The sequence below is a fragment of the Lissotriton helveticus genome, chromosome 8 (assembly GCF_964261635.1).
Source record: "Lissotriton helveticus chromosome 8, aLisHel1.1, whole genome shotgun sequence".
Taxonomy (NCBI): domain Eukaryota; kingdom Metazoa; phylum Chordata; class Amphibia; order Caudata; family Salamandridae; genus Lissotriton; species Lissotriton helveticus.
In genome coordinates, this window is record NC_136069.1 from 952,405,247 (window position 1) to 952,423,046 (window position 17,800).

General features: G+C 49.3%; 1 protein-coding gene across 1 annotated transcript in view; it reads left to right on the plus strand.

Moving 5' to 3' along the window:
* The window catches only part of POLA1 (DNA polymerase alpha 1, catalytic subunit), a 1,864,208-nt gene extending 1,848,348 nt beyond the window's left edge, over positions 1-15,860 (plus strand). The window contains exon 37 of the mRNA XM_078657805.1: positions 14,302-15,860. Coding sequence (XP_078513931.1) covers positions 14,302-14,447 — 146 coding nt within the window. The 3' untranslated portion in view covers positions 14,448-15,860. The remainder of the gene's footprint in view (positions 1-14,301) is intronic.
* The last annotated feature ends 1,940 nt before the right edge of the window (positions 15,861-17,800 follow it).

Genomic DNA, 17,800 nt, shown 5'->3' on the forward strand with positions numbered 1-17,800 from the left:
CAAGTTACGCAGTGGTGTTGTGTAGGGCGGCCGAGGCCCTCCAACTCCCTGCAGTGGCAGTCAGGACTAACCTCCTGACAGAAGTGCTTCAGTCGGCGGCTACCTCTGTGGAGCCACTGCTGCCTTTTAATGAGGCACTTTCTGACGTTCTTTTGGGCACCTGGTCCAGGCCCAACACAGGGGCTCCTGAAGATAAGGAACATGGCCCAACGCCATCGCCCGGCCCCGGGCAACTCCCTTTTCCTCTTCTAACGTGTATGGAATATGCGGCTAGATGTCTCTATCAGATGAACAAGTTACTTACCTTTCCTTATCTGGTAGAGACATGATCTAGACGCAGATTCCCTACAGACCCACTTATCTTCCATACATTGCGGATCAGTTCTTCATGTCAGGGCTGTTCCCCTTCTGGACCCTAGTTGTCTAAACATACCACTGTCCGTCAACTTCATGGCTCCTCGCTTCTGGCGTGAAAAGTCGTGAGGTCAGTACGCTGAGGTGATGCCTATATAGAAGACAGGGATGTCACGATGATGGAGACCGTGTCACATGGAGTCAACAGACTCCACCAAGCAACGTGCAGGGATACTGCTCCAGAAAAATCTTCCTGATCCAGCCTGACACCAGTGAAGTTCAAAGGTAAGGAATCTGCAGCTCGATCGTATGGTGTTACCAAAGGTATGTAACTTGTCCTTTTGGTATAATCTGTTTGCAAACCCACCTCTGGGGAACTATTGCTTGTGTTGGCATCTATTATAATGTAATGAATCTGGAGCTAGAAGTCTCGGTCAGATGAATAAGTTACTTACTTTATGAAAAGCCTTATCTGCTTGAGACACCGTCTAGCCGCAGATTCGTTAATGATCCTCCCCGCACTGCAAACATATTTCTCCTTATATGGTTACCCCTATGGGTCCCTAGTGACAGCAAACTTTGTGGCTCCGTGTTTCTTATGTGGAAAGGTCAGGAAAAGTAACTGCTGTCAGTGCACTGGGATGGCACTTGTATAGGCACTGTGCACATCACTTCTGGTGCAGCCGACGCAAACCTGAATTATGCTATCTACTGCCACGCAAAGGTAGTGTTCGAAAAGTTTCCAGGCACAGTCTAATATCTGGGAATAATTTGAATACAAGGAATCTGCTGCTAGATAGTCACCCCAACCCAGAACTAGCAGTCGTAATGGATGCTTCATTAATGGGTTGAGGAGGTAATTTTGTAGAGGTGGACATCAGAGGTTTCTGGTCTCCGGTAGAAGCTCACTTCCATATCAACTTGTTGGATTTGTGAGCCATTAGAATGGCTCCGAAGGCATTCCCCTGACTATCAATGAGGAACAGGTACAGGTGCTCAGAGACAACACGGCTGCCATGTAATACTGCAGCAAACTGGGCAGCGTAGGGTTGTGAGTTCTGTCCATGGGGTCTCAACGTGCAGAGTATATGCCTGATCACACTACACCTGGCAGGATCTTTGAACACCAGGGTAGACTAACTCGGCAGCCATTGCTTTGCAGAATGACAATTAGACTTGGAGGAGGCACAGGGCATCGTCCACCAATGGGGAGAACCCTAGTTCTATTTATCACTGCAGAGAAAAAGCAGTGCAAAACGTTTGTGCATTGGAGTTCCCTAGGCAGTCCTCTCTAGTAAACACATTCTGCCTACACTGGGGCTCAGAATGCCTGTCTTTTCACCCCTCTCTCTCCTTCCTATAGTACCGATCTGATAGAGACATCTAGCCGCAGATTCCTTAACTTAGAATACCCCCAGGCGTCAGACTGGATCCGGAAAACTTTCCGCAGCAGCACCTCTGCGTGCCAGGTAGCGCCGCCACACGGCTCCGTCCTGTCATCGTCCTTGGACCCCGCCCACTCAACCCCGCCCCCCCTTCCCCCAGTGCACTGACGTCGGGTTTCTTCTTTTCCGCGCCCTAACACAGGTCCTGGAAAACCATCGGTACCTTGGCCTGTTTTTCAGGCATTTTTTGTGACGTCTATGGCTTCGCGGAACAGTGTGCAATGTCTTCGGGCTTTAAGGCATGTGAGAACTGCAAACGGAAAATGTCCGTCACGGATCCGCTCACGGTTTGTATGTGGTTCCTGGGAGTGCACCCTGACTCCGAAGAGTGCGACACCTGTCAACGGATGAAACCTAAATCCCTCCGGGAGCGTCGTATGAAGCTGCTGGCCGCCCGGATGTCCGGTCCTGCGCCTTCATTCCGCCGATCTCCCTTTAGGGATCAGGGCCGTTCCCGCGGACGCTGTTCGGAGACGGATAAGCATAAGCGTAAGTCACAGAGGTCTTCCTCAAGATAACGTGACAAAGGGCCCCACTGCCTTCTGTCCTTGCCAGGCACTGCCGCCCTGCAGTCGACTCTTCCGTACCCACCCTTTCCGGGTGTCGGAGCGACACGGTCCCAAATAGAGACCTATTCAAAGGTTCTCAAGTCTTTCTTTGGGTAACCCCTCTCCCTGGTGCACCTACGGGTCCCAAAGAGGAGAAAGGCACTCATGTCGGGTCTTTGCCGGCGGCTTAGGCACCGGCTGAGTGCGTCAACTCCGACCTCAAAGTCGATACGACGTCGACAGGACACGGCCCGGAGGGGCAACCCAGTCATCAGTGTTGCCCGCCCGTCCAGTCAGCGCATAGCCCCGTGCGGCTTCCTGTGCTGACGTCGGCTGCGGCACCGAGTTCAACGCCCTGTCGCTCTCCTTCCTCCCTGCCGGTTCAGGTCGAGTCGCCGTCTATCTGTGCCCGGATTATCTACCCCTGGAGGTTCTCGACGTTTAGTCGACGTTGTTCCGGCGTTGTTCGACGACGACTCTATTGATGGAGGATGCGCCCCCATTGGGCTCACCAAACCTAGGGTCTTTCCTCAGCCCCTTGGTTGCAGGTGCCTAGTGTTCCATGACCTTTGGATCAACACCAGGATGCTCCGTCTTTATTTTCTAGCGGTTGGGTTAGCCTTCAGCGGTCCCCAACCGACGGTTTGTTGTCGCCACCTCGGCTTGAGAAGAACGCTAGGTGTGGCCTTTGCGAGAGCTATTCGCAGGGCTGCAGATATTCACTGTTTGCAGCCCCCTGGGGTTTCCCTACCTACTGATCCTTTACTGGATCTCCTACACATGGAGCCTGTGGACGTGGAGCCTTTACTGCCCCTTGGCGGGTCCTTGTTTGATATCATGCTTGGTACATGGACACAGCCCTTCTCTGGTGATCCTGTGGATAGAGCAATTGCTCGCCGCCATCGCCCGGCCCCAGACGATCCAGTTTGCTTGTCCCTTCACCTTAGGGCTCAGGGTCTGGTTGTCCAGGCGGCTTTTGCCTTGCAGCCTTCTTTAGCTCTGCCGTTTCTCCCTCCCACTAGGGAGTCTCGGTGGCTGGAGGCATGTGGGCGCAATATTTTTGCCTCCACCAGTGTGGGCATCCGTGCCGTAAACAAATGCATGTTCGCACGTGTTTCCTTTGCCCTTTGGGACTTGGTTAAGCTGCTTCTTACTTCTCTCCCAGAAGGGGGGCGAGCTGACTTGAATCATCTTCTTGATGGCCGCGGATTGGCAGAATATTCCATTCGATCGGCCCTGGATGCTACTGACTCTATTAGTAGAGCAATGGCCCGGTCGTTGCTTTGCGCCACCATGCTTGGCTGCGCGATAGTAGTTTTCCTGAGAACATTCAGGACGCTCTACTGGATCTGCCATTCAATAGTGTGGACCTTTTTGATTGTCACACTAATGCAGCGGTCTCCCGCCTCATGTCTGGTCTTCTGTGATTTGCTGGCCCTTATGGCCCAGCTTTCTAGACCTTGTGGTCTATCTTTGTCCCTCGTTGTGTGGCTTTATGTTGCTTTTTCTTGGTAGGCGGTGTTGCCTTATTTGTTTTGGACCCTGGGTTCATTACGTAATACCCAAATGGTCTGGGCGGATACTCCGCCATGTTTAGCTTGGTTGGTACAGCTGGTTCTGCCTTCTTTGCAGTCCTCTGTCTGTGAGCTTGGCTCTAGGGGAAGCCATGTCGTTGGGGTTCAGATTTACCCTATGTGGGGTATTTAGTGGCTGTTGTGCAGCTGCCTTCCTACGAGGAAGGCTTGGTACGCTCCTGTGGAGTATTGCTACCAGAAGATCTTCTGTGGATCACTCTGTCTTCTCTTACTGCTGTATGCGACCCACAGGTTGGCGTTGATCTATTGCATTTTCAATTGAGGTTGTGGTCTATGGTTGTCCATACTCCTTCAACCCATCGGGTATAGGTTTCTTACCGTGCGGCTACTGCCTCTCCTGCCCGTCACCGGGGCATTTTTCAGCATCACTGTGCTCCTCTTGTCCACGTTGGCTTCTCTTCTTTTAGCCAACTACTGTCCCTTGGGGTCTTTATTCTGTTCCTTTCAGGCACAGTTCTACCACGGCTGCCGCCCTGTCATCGTTTGGCGCTAGGGCGGAACAACTGTGCGGCACACTTCTTTAGTGTTTGCACGTACTGGGAGTGCACCCTAATATTATTCTCTATCGTAGGGTGTTTACGTTCTTGTTTTCCGCTTCTGCGGTACTGGTTATACCCTCCCCTCTTTGGGATGGTTTTGATCTCTTGTACTTCATTAATGTCTGGTCTTGTTCTTGAAGGTGGCGTCTTTGAAATGTACGTCTCTGCAGTACATGGCCTTGTGCCCGCTATTCTGGGCACTTCCCCAACAGGACGTTTTTTCCTCTTTTCCTGCTGCTTCTGCACAGGTGTTTTCCACACTTCTGCTTTGGGTTCCTGCTGTAACACTCAAGGGGATACTCGCTCTCTGAGTTCCTGGGCCATTAGCTTGGTCCTGCCTGTTTCCACCATTGTGTTTGCCTCCATCTCCTCGTCTGTCTAGTGGGGGACCATGGCTCCTCCCGGGCGGGTGGCTGATGTCGCTTACGGGTCCGGACTTTGTCCTGTCCAATTCTGCTTACGCTTGACTGTTGGTACTTTTCGTGTACCATAGTCGTGTGTTATGTAACACAGCTTTTTACGTTCTCTTCTTAATCTATATCTGCTCTGTGCTCTAAGCACAGCGGAGTTGCGCAGGCAACATTCCTTCCTGCGGTGTCCGTGGTCTTCGCCCCGGTCTGCTCATTCTACGAGCTCTTGTATGGGTGTCCAGCTTGCTATATAACACCTTTTTACCGTTAGCCTGCTTGCTAAGGCATCCTTCACGTCTGGGCTGCTCCTGCTACCCTACAGGGGTTTTTCCTATGCTTCGTGTGGTTCTAGCGCCCAAATGGTATGCTTAGGTGTGTCCCTGTCTTCCTCATGCCTATCATTTTTACTGTAGTCCTGTTTTTGGTGCTTCTGCTTGTTGCTGTTGGCCCTCTCACATGTCTTGTAACAGGGCATCTGTGTGCTGGAGCGTCTTGTGTTTCTGGTGCTACCGACACTTGCTGGCCTTGGGTCGGCATCCTGCTACTGCTGTCCCACGTATATTGCCCAGTGCAGGTTCAACAGTGTCCTTTTTCCCACTTTTGTGCATGCTGGCCCTGTCATATCAGTTTGTTATCTCTGGGTTCTACTTACAGTCCACACATCGGATCCTGCGGGTCCATCAGAGCCTCTGCTCCGTTCATCTTCTTGCGAAGCCATGAACTCTCACTTCCGCACCAACAGTTCTAGCTTATGTTTCCTTTCTCTCAACCTGCATCTACATACGAGGGGTTTGTGCTGTTCTTTAACGGCTTTTGGTGCTTTGGCCTCCCACTCTTTCCTGCTATTTTCAGGGCTCCGTGGTCTGGTGTGGCTGCGTTTGCTTGCGGTCCCCACCGTGTTTCGTCACCTTGCTGACGGCTAAGTTCTCTTGGGAACTTGGTAGGGTTCGGTCGCAGACCCGCCTCCTCTGTGGGTATGGCTTTGGTATCTATTCTAAGTTAAGGAATCTGCGGCTAGATGTTTCTATCAGATGAACAAGTTACTTACCTTCGGTAACAATGTATCTGGTTGAGACACAGTCTAGCCGCAGATTCCTTAACGCCCGCCCATCCTCCCCATTCTGCGAGGACCTTTTCAGGTCGGGTTTTCTGCATTCGCCTCCCTCTGGGTGGCTTTGTCTTTCTGCGGGGTGCCATCTTTCACTTCACTCCTACACAGAATACTTCATTCTGTTTTGCTTGCTCTGCTCCGCCCATTATTTTGATTGGACGGTATGCCCATATGTCATGTGTCCCTTTTACATCCCTACACCCTGGGTTGTCCAGTGTGGGATCTGCTCACGGTTCTGCACCCCGCTATCCCCTTCTCAATCGTCCTGCGGTTTCTTACCTCCCCTGCGGTCCATTTGCTTGAAGTCTCTTGGATCTGCCTCTTACTATAGGACTCTTACAGGGGATACGACGTCCCTTTTTGGTGCCGTCTTGTGGTGGATTTTCTTTGCTCATGTGTTCCAGACTTGTTGTCCTTCTCAGTTATATATTGTGGTTGCAGACTTTTGTTGTCTGCCATGAGGTTTTTTCACATCGTCTTCTGCCTCCAGGGAGGGTTTAGCCTTTGCTTTTGCGCGGTTGCTTCTCAGAGCGGTGTTCTGCTCTTCCCTTCGTTCATTTGCAGTATACAATGCCTAGCGCTATCCTTTATGGTGCTGTTTTCACCATTCAATTTCCTTTTTCATTCTTTACGCACACTGTTCCCATATTCTCACAGTTTTTGGTGGTGACACCGCGTTGTGGCGCGGAAAAGTTTTTCCAATGAAAACTGACGTCAGCGCACAGGAGGGGGGTCATATATGGCTCCGCTGACATCTCGTCCGAAGATGACTTCAGGGCAGAACCGTGCGGCGGCGCCCCGCACAGAGGTGCTGATGCGGAAAGTTTTCCGGATCCAGTCTGACACCTGGGGGTATTCTAAGTTAAGGAATCTGAGGCTAGACTGTGTCTCTACCAGAAAGATCATTACTGAAGGTAAGTAACTCGTCCAATTAGTTCAGGAGAGACTGTGCTAGAGTTACATAGTAGCTCCGGCATGGTTGAGGAGAGTATGGTACCTGGATGTTGTGACAATGAGCATTTGTCCTCCAATTCAGCTTCCCCTTTGGGAGAAACTCCTGTTGATGCAGCAGAGCAAGGTCCTGCACCCAAGCCTGCACAACCTACATTGGAAATTGAGCTGTGCCAGTTGATGAGTTTCTTTCTTCTTCCCAAAGTTGTTGGTGTCTTCTTTTATTTATTTATTTTTTATTTATTTTAAAGGTTTTATATAGCGCCGGCTAGACCCGGAGGTATCAGAGCGCTTTACATGAGCATCCGATCATAGGTACAGGTTCCCTCATTACAAAGGTTACACAGTTATTAGAGCACGGCAACATAGTTACTTGTAAGGTCGAGATAAAACAATAAGCACAAGTATGTAAGGGGAAAAGCAGGAACGGGGAAAGATTCAGGTGAGGGGTAATGAGGCGGGAGAGAGAAGAGGAGGGTGAAGGACACAGCATGGAAAGAGGAGGGGAGGGGCGAAGGGGACACAAACCGGTAGACTAGTCAAAGCAACGTCCAAAGTCCAGTAAACAACCCCTGAAAAGTGCAGTTATTGGATGTTCTCCTGTTCTGTTTGTCATAGAGCCAGCAGGTTCTTGCTGTGACAACAGTTAAAGGTTACCTCTTGGCCCTTTCTGCCTTTTTGTGTTTACCTGATAAGCTATCTCTCTTTAAGTCGCCTGTTGTGATATGTTTTTGAAGGTGCTAGTCCATATGTTCCTACAAGCTCAATTTATCATGCCGCAGTAGGACCTTAATTTGGTACTCGCCTACTTGGTGTGCACTCCCTTCGAAATCATGCACAGTTGCTCTCTTTGGCTTCTTACCATCAAGACAGCATACCTCCTCACCATAACATTGGCCAGGCGGGTGAGCGAAATCAAGGCATTGTCAGTGGTTCCCCCAAAGACATCTTTCTTCACGGAAAAATAGGTCCTCCAGGCAAAATCGCCATTCCTGCTCAAGGTAGCTACGGCCATTTACATTTGGCAATCCATCACCTTGCCGGCTTTTTATGCACCACCTCACCCCTCCAAGAAGAAAGAATGGCATAATCGCCTGGACCCTAAACGAACACACACACCCAACCAGAGATTACTGACAGGAAGACCAACTTTTTGTTGGGTTCTTTGGGGCTAAGAAAGGCAAATTTGTACAAATGAGTACCATTTCAAGATTGATTGTACAATGCATCAAGATCTGCTTGTCTAGCCAGAAAGCAGCCCCTAGAAGCCTTGTGTGCTTATTCCACCAGAGCACGGTTGCTACCACTGTGCTAGTGCACAGTGTATCTGAAAGAGACACGTTATTGATAGATTCCTTACCTTAGAATTTCCCCAGGCGTCCGACTGTATCCAGGAAGTTTTGCTTAGCAGTACCCCTGCGTGCCAGTAGGCGGTGTCCTGCTGCTCCGCATCTGGCGTCGTATGCGCTGAGATGACGTCACAGAGACTACTTAGGCGCCACCCTTCAGTGACGCCCTCACCGATGTCCTGTCGGGTACCTGGTTGCGACCGGCCACAGGGGCCCCTGTGGATAAGAATGTTGTCACCGCCTGGTGACCCCGCCTTTCTGACCACTCACCCTACGCCTGAGAGTCTGGTCATCCAGGTCTCGACGTTGCAGAGTGCCTTTTCCACGGCTCCCCTGGACAAGCACTCTAAGAGGTTTGATCAGTTTGGTAAGCTGCTGTTCTCTTCGGCCAGTTTGGGGCTGCGGTCGGTGAACACCGCCTGCTTATTGGGCCGTTATTCCCATGCAGTGGGGCATACCGTTGCTCAGGTGTTGCCACAGTGTCCTGAGGAGGTCCAGGCTGTACTTTCCCTGGCAGTTGCCGAGTGTAAGGATGCGGCTAAGTTCACCATTTGGTGTGGTTTGGACACCTCAGACTCGTTGGGCAGGGCGATCACTACCACTTTGGCGCTACATCGCCATGCCTGGTTGCGTTCTACTGGGTTTTCGCCCGATGTCCAGAGCTCGCTCATGGACATGCCTTTTGATGGCACTCGCCTGTGTGGCGATAAGGCCGACAGTGCCCTGGAGCGTTTTAAGGACTCTCAGGCCACAGCCAAGTCCTTGGGTCTTTCTGCAAAGAGCCCTGCCACTCCTGGTTTTCGTTCCTTCCGTGGCGACTGCAGAGGCACCCAGGCACGTTCCATCAGCAAGCCCCTGCAGAACCAGCCTCAGCGCTGCCGTGGACGCGGCTTCTGCAGGGGCGGGTCTAGGAATCACCGTGGGGGTCGGTCTACCTAATCCAGACTTCCTAATCCGAGCTTTTTGGAGCACCCGACGCCGGTGGGTGGCAGGATCCGCCACCACCTCCCCCACTGGCGCAATATCACATTGGACAAGTGGATGTTGCGGATCATCCACAAGGGTTACTCCCTTCCCTTTCAGTCCACCCCTCCAGCCATGCCACCTCGGTATCACCGCATGTGGGGGAAACACTTGGCACTTCTCCTGCAGGAAGTCACGACCCTCTTGGCCACGGGAGCCATCGAGTGCGTTCCTGGGCCAGAAGTAGGGAGTGGTTGTTATTCCCACTACTTTCCGGTCCCCAAGGAGGACAGAGGGGGTCTACGTCCTATCTTGGACCTCCGGAACGTCAGTCACTTCCTCCGGAGGGAGAAGTTCAAGATGCTGACTTAAGCTCAGGTCTTGGCTGCCCTGGACCCGAGAGACTGGATGGTAGCGTTGGACTTGTAGGATGTATATTTGTAGGATGCATATTTTCACATCCCCGTCCTGCTGGCCCACCGGCGTTAACTGCGGTTCACGGTAGGCCAGGAGCATTTTCAGTTTGTCGTGCTCCCCTTCGGCCTTACCAGTGACCCTCGGGTGTTCACGAAAGTGATGGCGTTGGTCACAGCTCATCTGCGCAGGTCAGGGTGTCAGTTTTCCCCTACCTCGACGACTGGTTGTTGACGGCAGGCACGCCCCAGGCAGTCGTCACCCATCTTCAGACTACGGCCGACCTCCTGCATTTGCTGGGGTTCTCCATCAACGTGCCGAAGTCGCACCTGAGTCCCTCTCAGAAGCTCCCCTTCATCGGAGCGGTTCTGGATTCGACGTAGTTTTGGGCTTAATCCTCCCGAGCCACGAGTTGGGGATATTCAGGCTATGATTCCAATCATTCAGCCTTTATCCTGGGTTTCAGTCAGGATGACCTTCCAGCTCCTGGGCCTGATGGCCTTCTGCATCCTGCTAGTGCAACATGCCAGATGGCATATGCAGGCTCTGCAGTGTGACCTTAAGTTCTAGTGGGCTCCGCATTAGGGCAACCTGTCGATCATGTCCAGATCTCGGAGGGCACTGCAGGACACTTGCAGTGGTGGCTCACGAATCACGATTGGGTCAATGGCAGATCCCTCTTCCTTCCCCAACCCGAGCACACAGTGGTTACGGATGCGTCTCTCCTGGGATGGGGAGGCCACTAGGGAGAGGCGGAGATCAGAGGACTCTGGTCTCCGGCGGAGTCCAGGCTCCAAATCAACCTTCTGAAGCTGCGGGCGATCCGACTTGCACTGAAAGCATTCCTTCCCTCTGTCCGGGGAAGTGTAGTGCAGGTGTTCACGGACAACATCACCGCCATGTGGTATTGCAACAAGCAGGGCGGGGTGGGGTCCTGGACCCTTTGTCAAGAGGCTCGGCGCCTCTGGACATGGCTGGAACATCAAGGCATCACCTTGGTGGTTCAACACCTTGCAGGTTCTCTGAACACCAGGGCGTACGAGCTCAGCCGTCGGTGCTTGATGGATCACAAATGACATCTGAACTCGGACGTGATTCAAGGTCTCTTTCAGCAGTGGGGAGAGCCTTGGTTAGATCTATTTGCCACCGAAGAGAGCGCGCAATGTCATCTGTTCTGGGCGTTGGCATTTCCAAGGCGGAACTCGCTCGGCGATGCTTTTCGTCACGAGTGGAGCTGCGGTCTGTTGTACGCCTTTCCGCCTATACCACTTCTGCCCAGAGTGCTGAAGATCAGGCGCGACCGGGTCCAAGTCATCCTTGTGGCTCCAGATTGGGTATGGAGATACTGGTATCCCGAGCTACTCAGCATGGCGATCGATCTCCGATCCGACTGCCTCTACGGGAGGATCTTCTGTCGCGGATATATGATTAAATGACGACTGCCTAACCCACTAATTCTTTAACCACAAAGGCTAAACAACGATCAATGCCAAACCACTACATTTTTTTCAACGAGTTCCTAAACCACAAAAAAAAACATCTCATGACTGGCCAATGGATAGCACTATTGTAATAACAATACTTCTGGTTGTGATGCGAAATGACCAACTGAGAAGAAATAATGAGAAGTAGGCAGCCCACACGCTGCCATAAATCTGACGCACAAACTGACTTGTCAGACTGACGCTTCTGGCTCTCCCAGATTGCCCAATATGCCCGTTTGACCCTGGCCACAAACTGAACGGATGGCAGCAGCTAAAGTATCACAGAAGGGGCGACTCCTGCCCCATTACTTCCAGTGTCAGCATGTCTGCTGGAACTGTTTTGTCACTAATGGAACCTGCACCTGTCGCACCAATTTGCATACAGCACGGGACATCTGCCAATTTTTGCCAAATGCTTTATTTCTGCCCTCTTCTAGACGACACCAGATCGTTTATGGTAAAAATAACAAAGTCGCCGCAGTTTAACTGTCAGCAGTTGTGCAGGCTGAAAGCCCATCCAATGGAATGTATATTCGTGAAAATAACAAAGGTTGGAGGCTTCAACTTGGACTAATACACAAACAAAATGTTCACACCTCAACAGATGAGAGGAGGGCGGGTTGGAACGGACAACCATCAAGAGTGTTATGGGTGGCTCTGATTGCAGGGAAGAAAGTTTGTGTAGCCAACATCCTCTACACGCTGCACACGTGGAAACTTTATCTTGGGGACATTTTCTCATCTGCACAGATCTAATTTTATTTCATATTTGTATGTATCAACATTTAATTTTTTTTAATAATGCTTAATGTGACGCATTTAAATGGCTTTGCCCTCCTGCTCTCTATCTCAGTGCACTTCAAAGGCTATTTATCAATGATGCTCTGATGACAGGCACTCCCGTGCCTGTTAAAAGCACAAATCACACACAATGGTTACTCTATTTTGAACGCCCTGACCTTCTTGGCAGGCAGTTTGTATCTGGTATGTGTCTTTGAGCCCGCCTTTCTGATGAAAGCTTTGCCGAGGCAATGCCAGGGGGCGAAGATTGTGTTAGGTCAGGAGGAGGGGAGGGGAGAGACTCGTGGTTAAGGAAAGTCGTGGTTTAGAATTGTCGTTGTCAATGTTTGGTCGTTGTTCAGGATTCGTTGTTCAGGTAAGTCGTTATAAATACTTCGTTGTTAAGGATGTTTCCCTCTGTCGCAGCAGCAGGGTACGGTCCTCCACCCGAACCTGTCCAGCCTCCACGCATGGAGATTGAGCGGCGACAGTTGAACGCTTTCGATCTTCCTCACGAAGTCTGTGATGTCATTCTGACAGCCAGACGTCCATCCACGAAAACGGTTTACGCCTGCAAGTGGAACAAGTTTATGGCATGGTGCACAGATAAGTCTGTGGATCCCCTTTCTGCCCCTCTTTCTGAAGTCCTTCTGCTCCTACTTTCCTTGGCCCGGCAGGGCTCTGCTCTGGGCACTATCAAGGGTTATCTTACTGCCATCTCCGCCTTTCTACGGCTTCCTGATCAGCCTTCTCTTTATAGGTCCCCGGTTGTTAACCGTTTCCTGAAGAGCATTATACACATGTTCCCTCCGGTCCCGATTGTAATGCCTCAGTGATACTTGAATCTTGTGTTGACTTGTTTGATGTGCGCTTCCTTTGAGCCGCTTCACAACTGTCCTTTATGTCTTCTCCCCTTAAAGACCGCTTTCCTGGTTGCTCTCACCTCTGCCAGAAGAGTGAGTGAGCTCCAGGCTCTGTCTTCTTAACCCCCTTTCCTTTCTGTTCATCCAGACAAGGTGGTTATAAGGACGCGTCGTTCTTTCTTGCCAAAGGTTGTTACGCCATTCCACATCAGGCAAACCATCATTTTGCCCACCTTCTTTCCGTATCCTTCAAACGAGGAAGAGAGGCTCCACCTTCTGGACCCAAAACGTGCGCTCTAGTTCTATCTGAAGCGCACACAACAGTTCTGGGTGGATGACCAGCTCTTTGTTGGCTATGTGGGCGCCAAAAAAGGTCGGGCCGTACACAAACGGACCATCTCTCGGTGGGTCTCTGCATCAAGGCCTGTTACTCCTTGGCTAAGAAGGAGCTTCCTGTGGGGCTGTGTGCCCATTCCACCCGGGCAACGACAGCCACTACTGCCTTGGGACGGGACGTTCCCTTGCAAGACATTTGTCAGGCAGCTACGTGGGCCTAGCTGCACACGTTTACCAAGCATTACTGCCTTGACAGTCAAGTCCGGAGAGATGGCTTCTTTCTGGTGTGATCTTGTTCGCAGACCCTCCACCGGAGTTGGTATTGCTGGGGTATCTATTCTAAGGTAAGGAATCTGTAACTAACGTGTCTCTTTCAGATGCACAAGTTACTTCTTGTATAACAATATATCTATGAGAGACATTAGTTAGTGATAGATTCCTTACCGACCAGAAGAGCCATTTGCTTACCTTCTGTAATGCCTTTTCTGGTAGAGACTGTCCAACCACAGATTCCTCACTGGTCCACCTCTGGAATGCCTCCTATTGTCCATAAGATTACAGCCTGACGTCTGAACACTGCCATAAACTGACTGTAATGGCTCTGCGTGCATCAGCGTGGAGGGCGATCAGAAAGAAACTGATGTCGGCGTGCAGTGGTCGTGCCCATACAGAGGCCCCAATGCCCTGTCTGGGACAGGACAGACCTGACGCCGAGCTGCACTACACACGCTGTTGATGCGCAAGGGAATTTGCTGTGTAAGTTTCTGGATCCAGCCAGTCTGGTGCCTCTAGAAATTCACAAAGTGTAGAATCGGTGGATAGATCGTCTCTACGAGTAAAAACATTAATGAAGGCAAGTAACTTACTTGCTCATTAAGGTAAAGTCCAGGACTAAAGAGCCCAGGTGTCGCTGAGACATTTAGTAGTCTGGTAGCCCTAGCTCATTCATGCATCGCATTGAACGCCTGATTTGCTTCGGTACATGTTCAGAAAACTGATGTCTTTGAAAAAAACTGCCAGCTACCACAATCGTATGCTACTAACGCTTTTTAAACTGTTTTATGAATTTTGCACATAACTGTTAAAGTTTGAGGAACTGGGAGGTGTACTATCTCTGTCTTTCTGGGTCCTTTAACTCCTCTTTCTTCTTTTGTCACAGGTCACGTGAAATCTAGCATTGACCAGGATGTGTCAGCGAGCGTCTACAGGAAGTTAAAGAGCGCTGTGGACAGGTGTCTTGCTGGCAGTGGCTACTCCGAGGTGAACCTCAGCAAGCTCTTTCAGAGCCTCAGCACGGTGCTTTGAGAAAGAGCCATGCAGCATGCACGGCGAAGGAGGCCCCCACAGTTAGAGGGTTCAGGGGCGTGACCGTGCGGCTCCCCTCGAAGTACAATACACGCTGCAGCTTGATTTATGAGTGTCTCACCAGGGCCAGATAGGAGCATTTTATGTATTCATTTTAAATAGAAATGTTTTTGCTATCCCTAAAGCGTTTCTTAAATGGGATTTGGTTTCATGTTGGCGTCTCAATATGTGGTTCTGTTTCCCAACCAATGCAATAGTACATTATCCAATCAAAGTTTGTAGACCCTTAAGAACTGTGCCGGTTTGCTGCTATATTTAATTCATTTCCCGTGGCAAGGTGCTGCTTGACAGTGACCCCACACCGCGTCATTCGTTTTAGCGAGGCGCCGTCAGTCACCAAGGGCCTTGTAAATTTATTTTAACCTCATAGGCCTCTCAATCCTAATATAGCACTGTATCCCAGTGACTTTTGCTTGATTTTCTTCCCACTGTACGTATGTACGAGTAGTGTTTCTAAATCGACTGCCCGTAGCAGAAAGTTGTATTGCTACGTGATGAGAAAGTCACATGAACCCAGGATTCCTTTAGGAAATGATGCTGACCTCAGACCATCCCGTCTGTTTCTTAATTGCAGTTTTCACTTTGAGGGCCTGTGTAAAGTGCACCATGCCACCTGCATTCAGGCTTAGTTCCTCTTCTCGTTTGTCGGCATGTGCTCGATAGACTTGTACTTTTGCCAACTCTTACATTGATAACAGATATGACCTTTTGTCACAATAAACGAATATGGCTTCCCTTTGCCAATAAATGGGAATGTTAATTACTTCAATAGCCTTCATTATGGGTTAAAAGTTTTTCCAATGACAGTTGTCACCAGTATGAAAGGGTACCAAATAAGCAAGCCTTACATATTTCCTTGCAGTACAGTGTAAGAAACTTTGGCAGTTTTATGTAAGCCCTGTTATATATCATGCATGCCCTTGAGTAACTGCCATACAGTGGAAAAAAATGGTTGACCGTTTTGGAACTGTTGGTGCAGTGCAGCCATATAATGTTAGATCTCCGGCGAATGCCACCCAAACGTGAAATTATTGGACCAACGTGGAGTTGTGTTTTTAACAGTCAAATGAAAGTGTTTTTATGTCCCTCGATATACAGCTGCAGTGCAATGTCAATACCGTTTGCGTTCTCGCACCTACAGGTTAAGCTTTTTAAGCCTTTATATTGTAACATATTTAAATCGGTAATTATTTGTATTTTTATGAGTAGCTTCCCCATTTTTGATGAACCGCTTGTTTGCAAAGCCTGTATAAGCCAAACTGAATTTGTGAAAAGACTTTAAGAAAAACAAAATGTGTCCTCCTTTTGTGCTTCATCCTTTCAATAAAGATTTTTGTAGACAATTTACAGAAAGTGCGTGTTTATCTTTTAATCTTCCACTCTGGTCTTTGTTCAGTAGATAACGTTTGAGTCTGTGATCCTAGTTCAGAGTTCAGTCTCCCACTCAGCCCACCAGCATGGGGCCCCGCACCGATCGTTTGTCCTGTTGTTTCCCTGTCAATGCAACTGAAAGAAAGGTGTCTCCTTGCAATTCGGATCCGTGGGAGGGGCCCTCCCCTGGCTCTCAGGGATGGTGTCTGGAGGCCTAGGGAAGGGAGACGCTTCCTCTTGTCCCAATTGCAAGGAGACCCATTCAGAGACACCGCGGGACGCCCATTGTCCAGCATTTTAGCGTCCTCACAGTTTCAACTTTTAGCCCACAAGCAATTCTTACATCCATCAGGCTAAAGGTGTGAGAATTGCTTTTTGGCTAAAAGTTAAAACTATGGCGGCACTAAAATGCTGGACAATGTGCGTCCTCAGGGGTCACTTATCCAAATTAGAGGGGCCTCACACATTCCCTTTTGTACCAGGGCCCCGCAAATCCAGAAACCGGCCCTGGTTTCAGTTTTTCTTTAAAATGATAGGGACTCCTTGACCCATGGCCTGAAGTTGGTGTTGAAGTGTTCACGATCCCAGTATTATACCCTGCCATAATTGTATATGTCGCAGCCAGCTCACAATCTTTGGTGACTTTTCATACCTACAGTGTGTCAGAGCCTAGTCATTTAATTGCATGGCATGTTTTGACTGATGGGTTTTAATGCCATGCTGAGTATATCCATATCTGAAAGAGACTGTTTGTTATAGATTCCTTACCTTAGAATTACCCCCAGGCGTCAGACTGGATCCAGATTATTTTTCTCTTTGCAGTACTCCTGTGCGTCGGTAGGTGACGTTGGTCGTCTCCACGTCTGGCGTTGTGGTTGCGTGGATGACGTTGCAATGTCTAGTTAGATGCCGCCTCTGCGCGCTGACGTCAGTTCTTTCTTTTTCCACGCCAGCCTTGTTTAGATCTGGAGAGAGCTACCCCTTTAGTCATTTCATTTCATAAAGCTTTATTCGGAACATTCAAAAGACATGTCCATAAAAGCACAAATAATACAGACAATCATACAATTTCATAGAGGTAAACATAATATACATTATATATACATTATCAAAGAAAAAGAGGTACGCATATTACGAAATATCCAGAGGGGGATGGAATAAATATTTAAAATTGCCAAAAATTAATCAAAAACACATACTTTTCCTGGCGCTAATTGCTTTGCATATAAATGATGCAGTAAAAAAGCAGATATCCGCATGGTTCAAATTAAAAATCAATTTCATAGCCTCTGCAATGTCTCTCCCTCCAAATCTAATGAATAATGGCTTCAAGTAGAATTTCCTTAACTCGATGTACAAATCACAAGTTAACAAAAAGTGCTTAGTGCTTTGTTCGGTCTTATTATCACATTTACAAGGACCAACGGGGCGCGATTTAATGTTAGGCCACGCAACCAGATGATGTGCTATACCCATCCTCATTCTTGTCAGCACAAACTGGTGCGAGGTTCTTGTCACCTGTGATAAATATGGTCTAAAACCGGTAAATTCATTCAGGCTATTGTATAGTACACAAGTGGTTAATTTAGAGTCCTCTAAGTGATGCCTTTCATTACAGTGATTTAAAAATGTTGTTTTCACATCAGATTTGGGGATTTCCGAAAGCCCATAAGGGTCCATAACCACATTAATTCCAAATAGATTTTGTACACAATCAATAATGTAGCTGATCCAGGGGATCTTCAAATGTTGGTCCAATAAAAGGCAGTCCTTAATAATTGCTCTGTTCAGTGTGGTACCATCACTGAGCCAGATCGAGCGCCACAGAAGTATGGGCCTTAACATGATCAGATCATTTAGGGCTTGGATCCCTGTTTCATTGTGAACCAAGGAGTTGGAAGTAGACCTGGGTAAGCATAGGA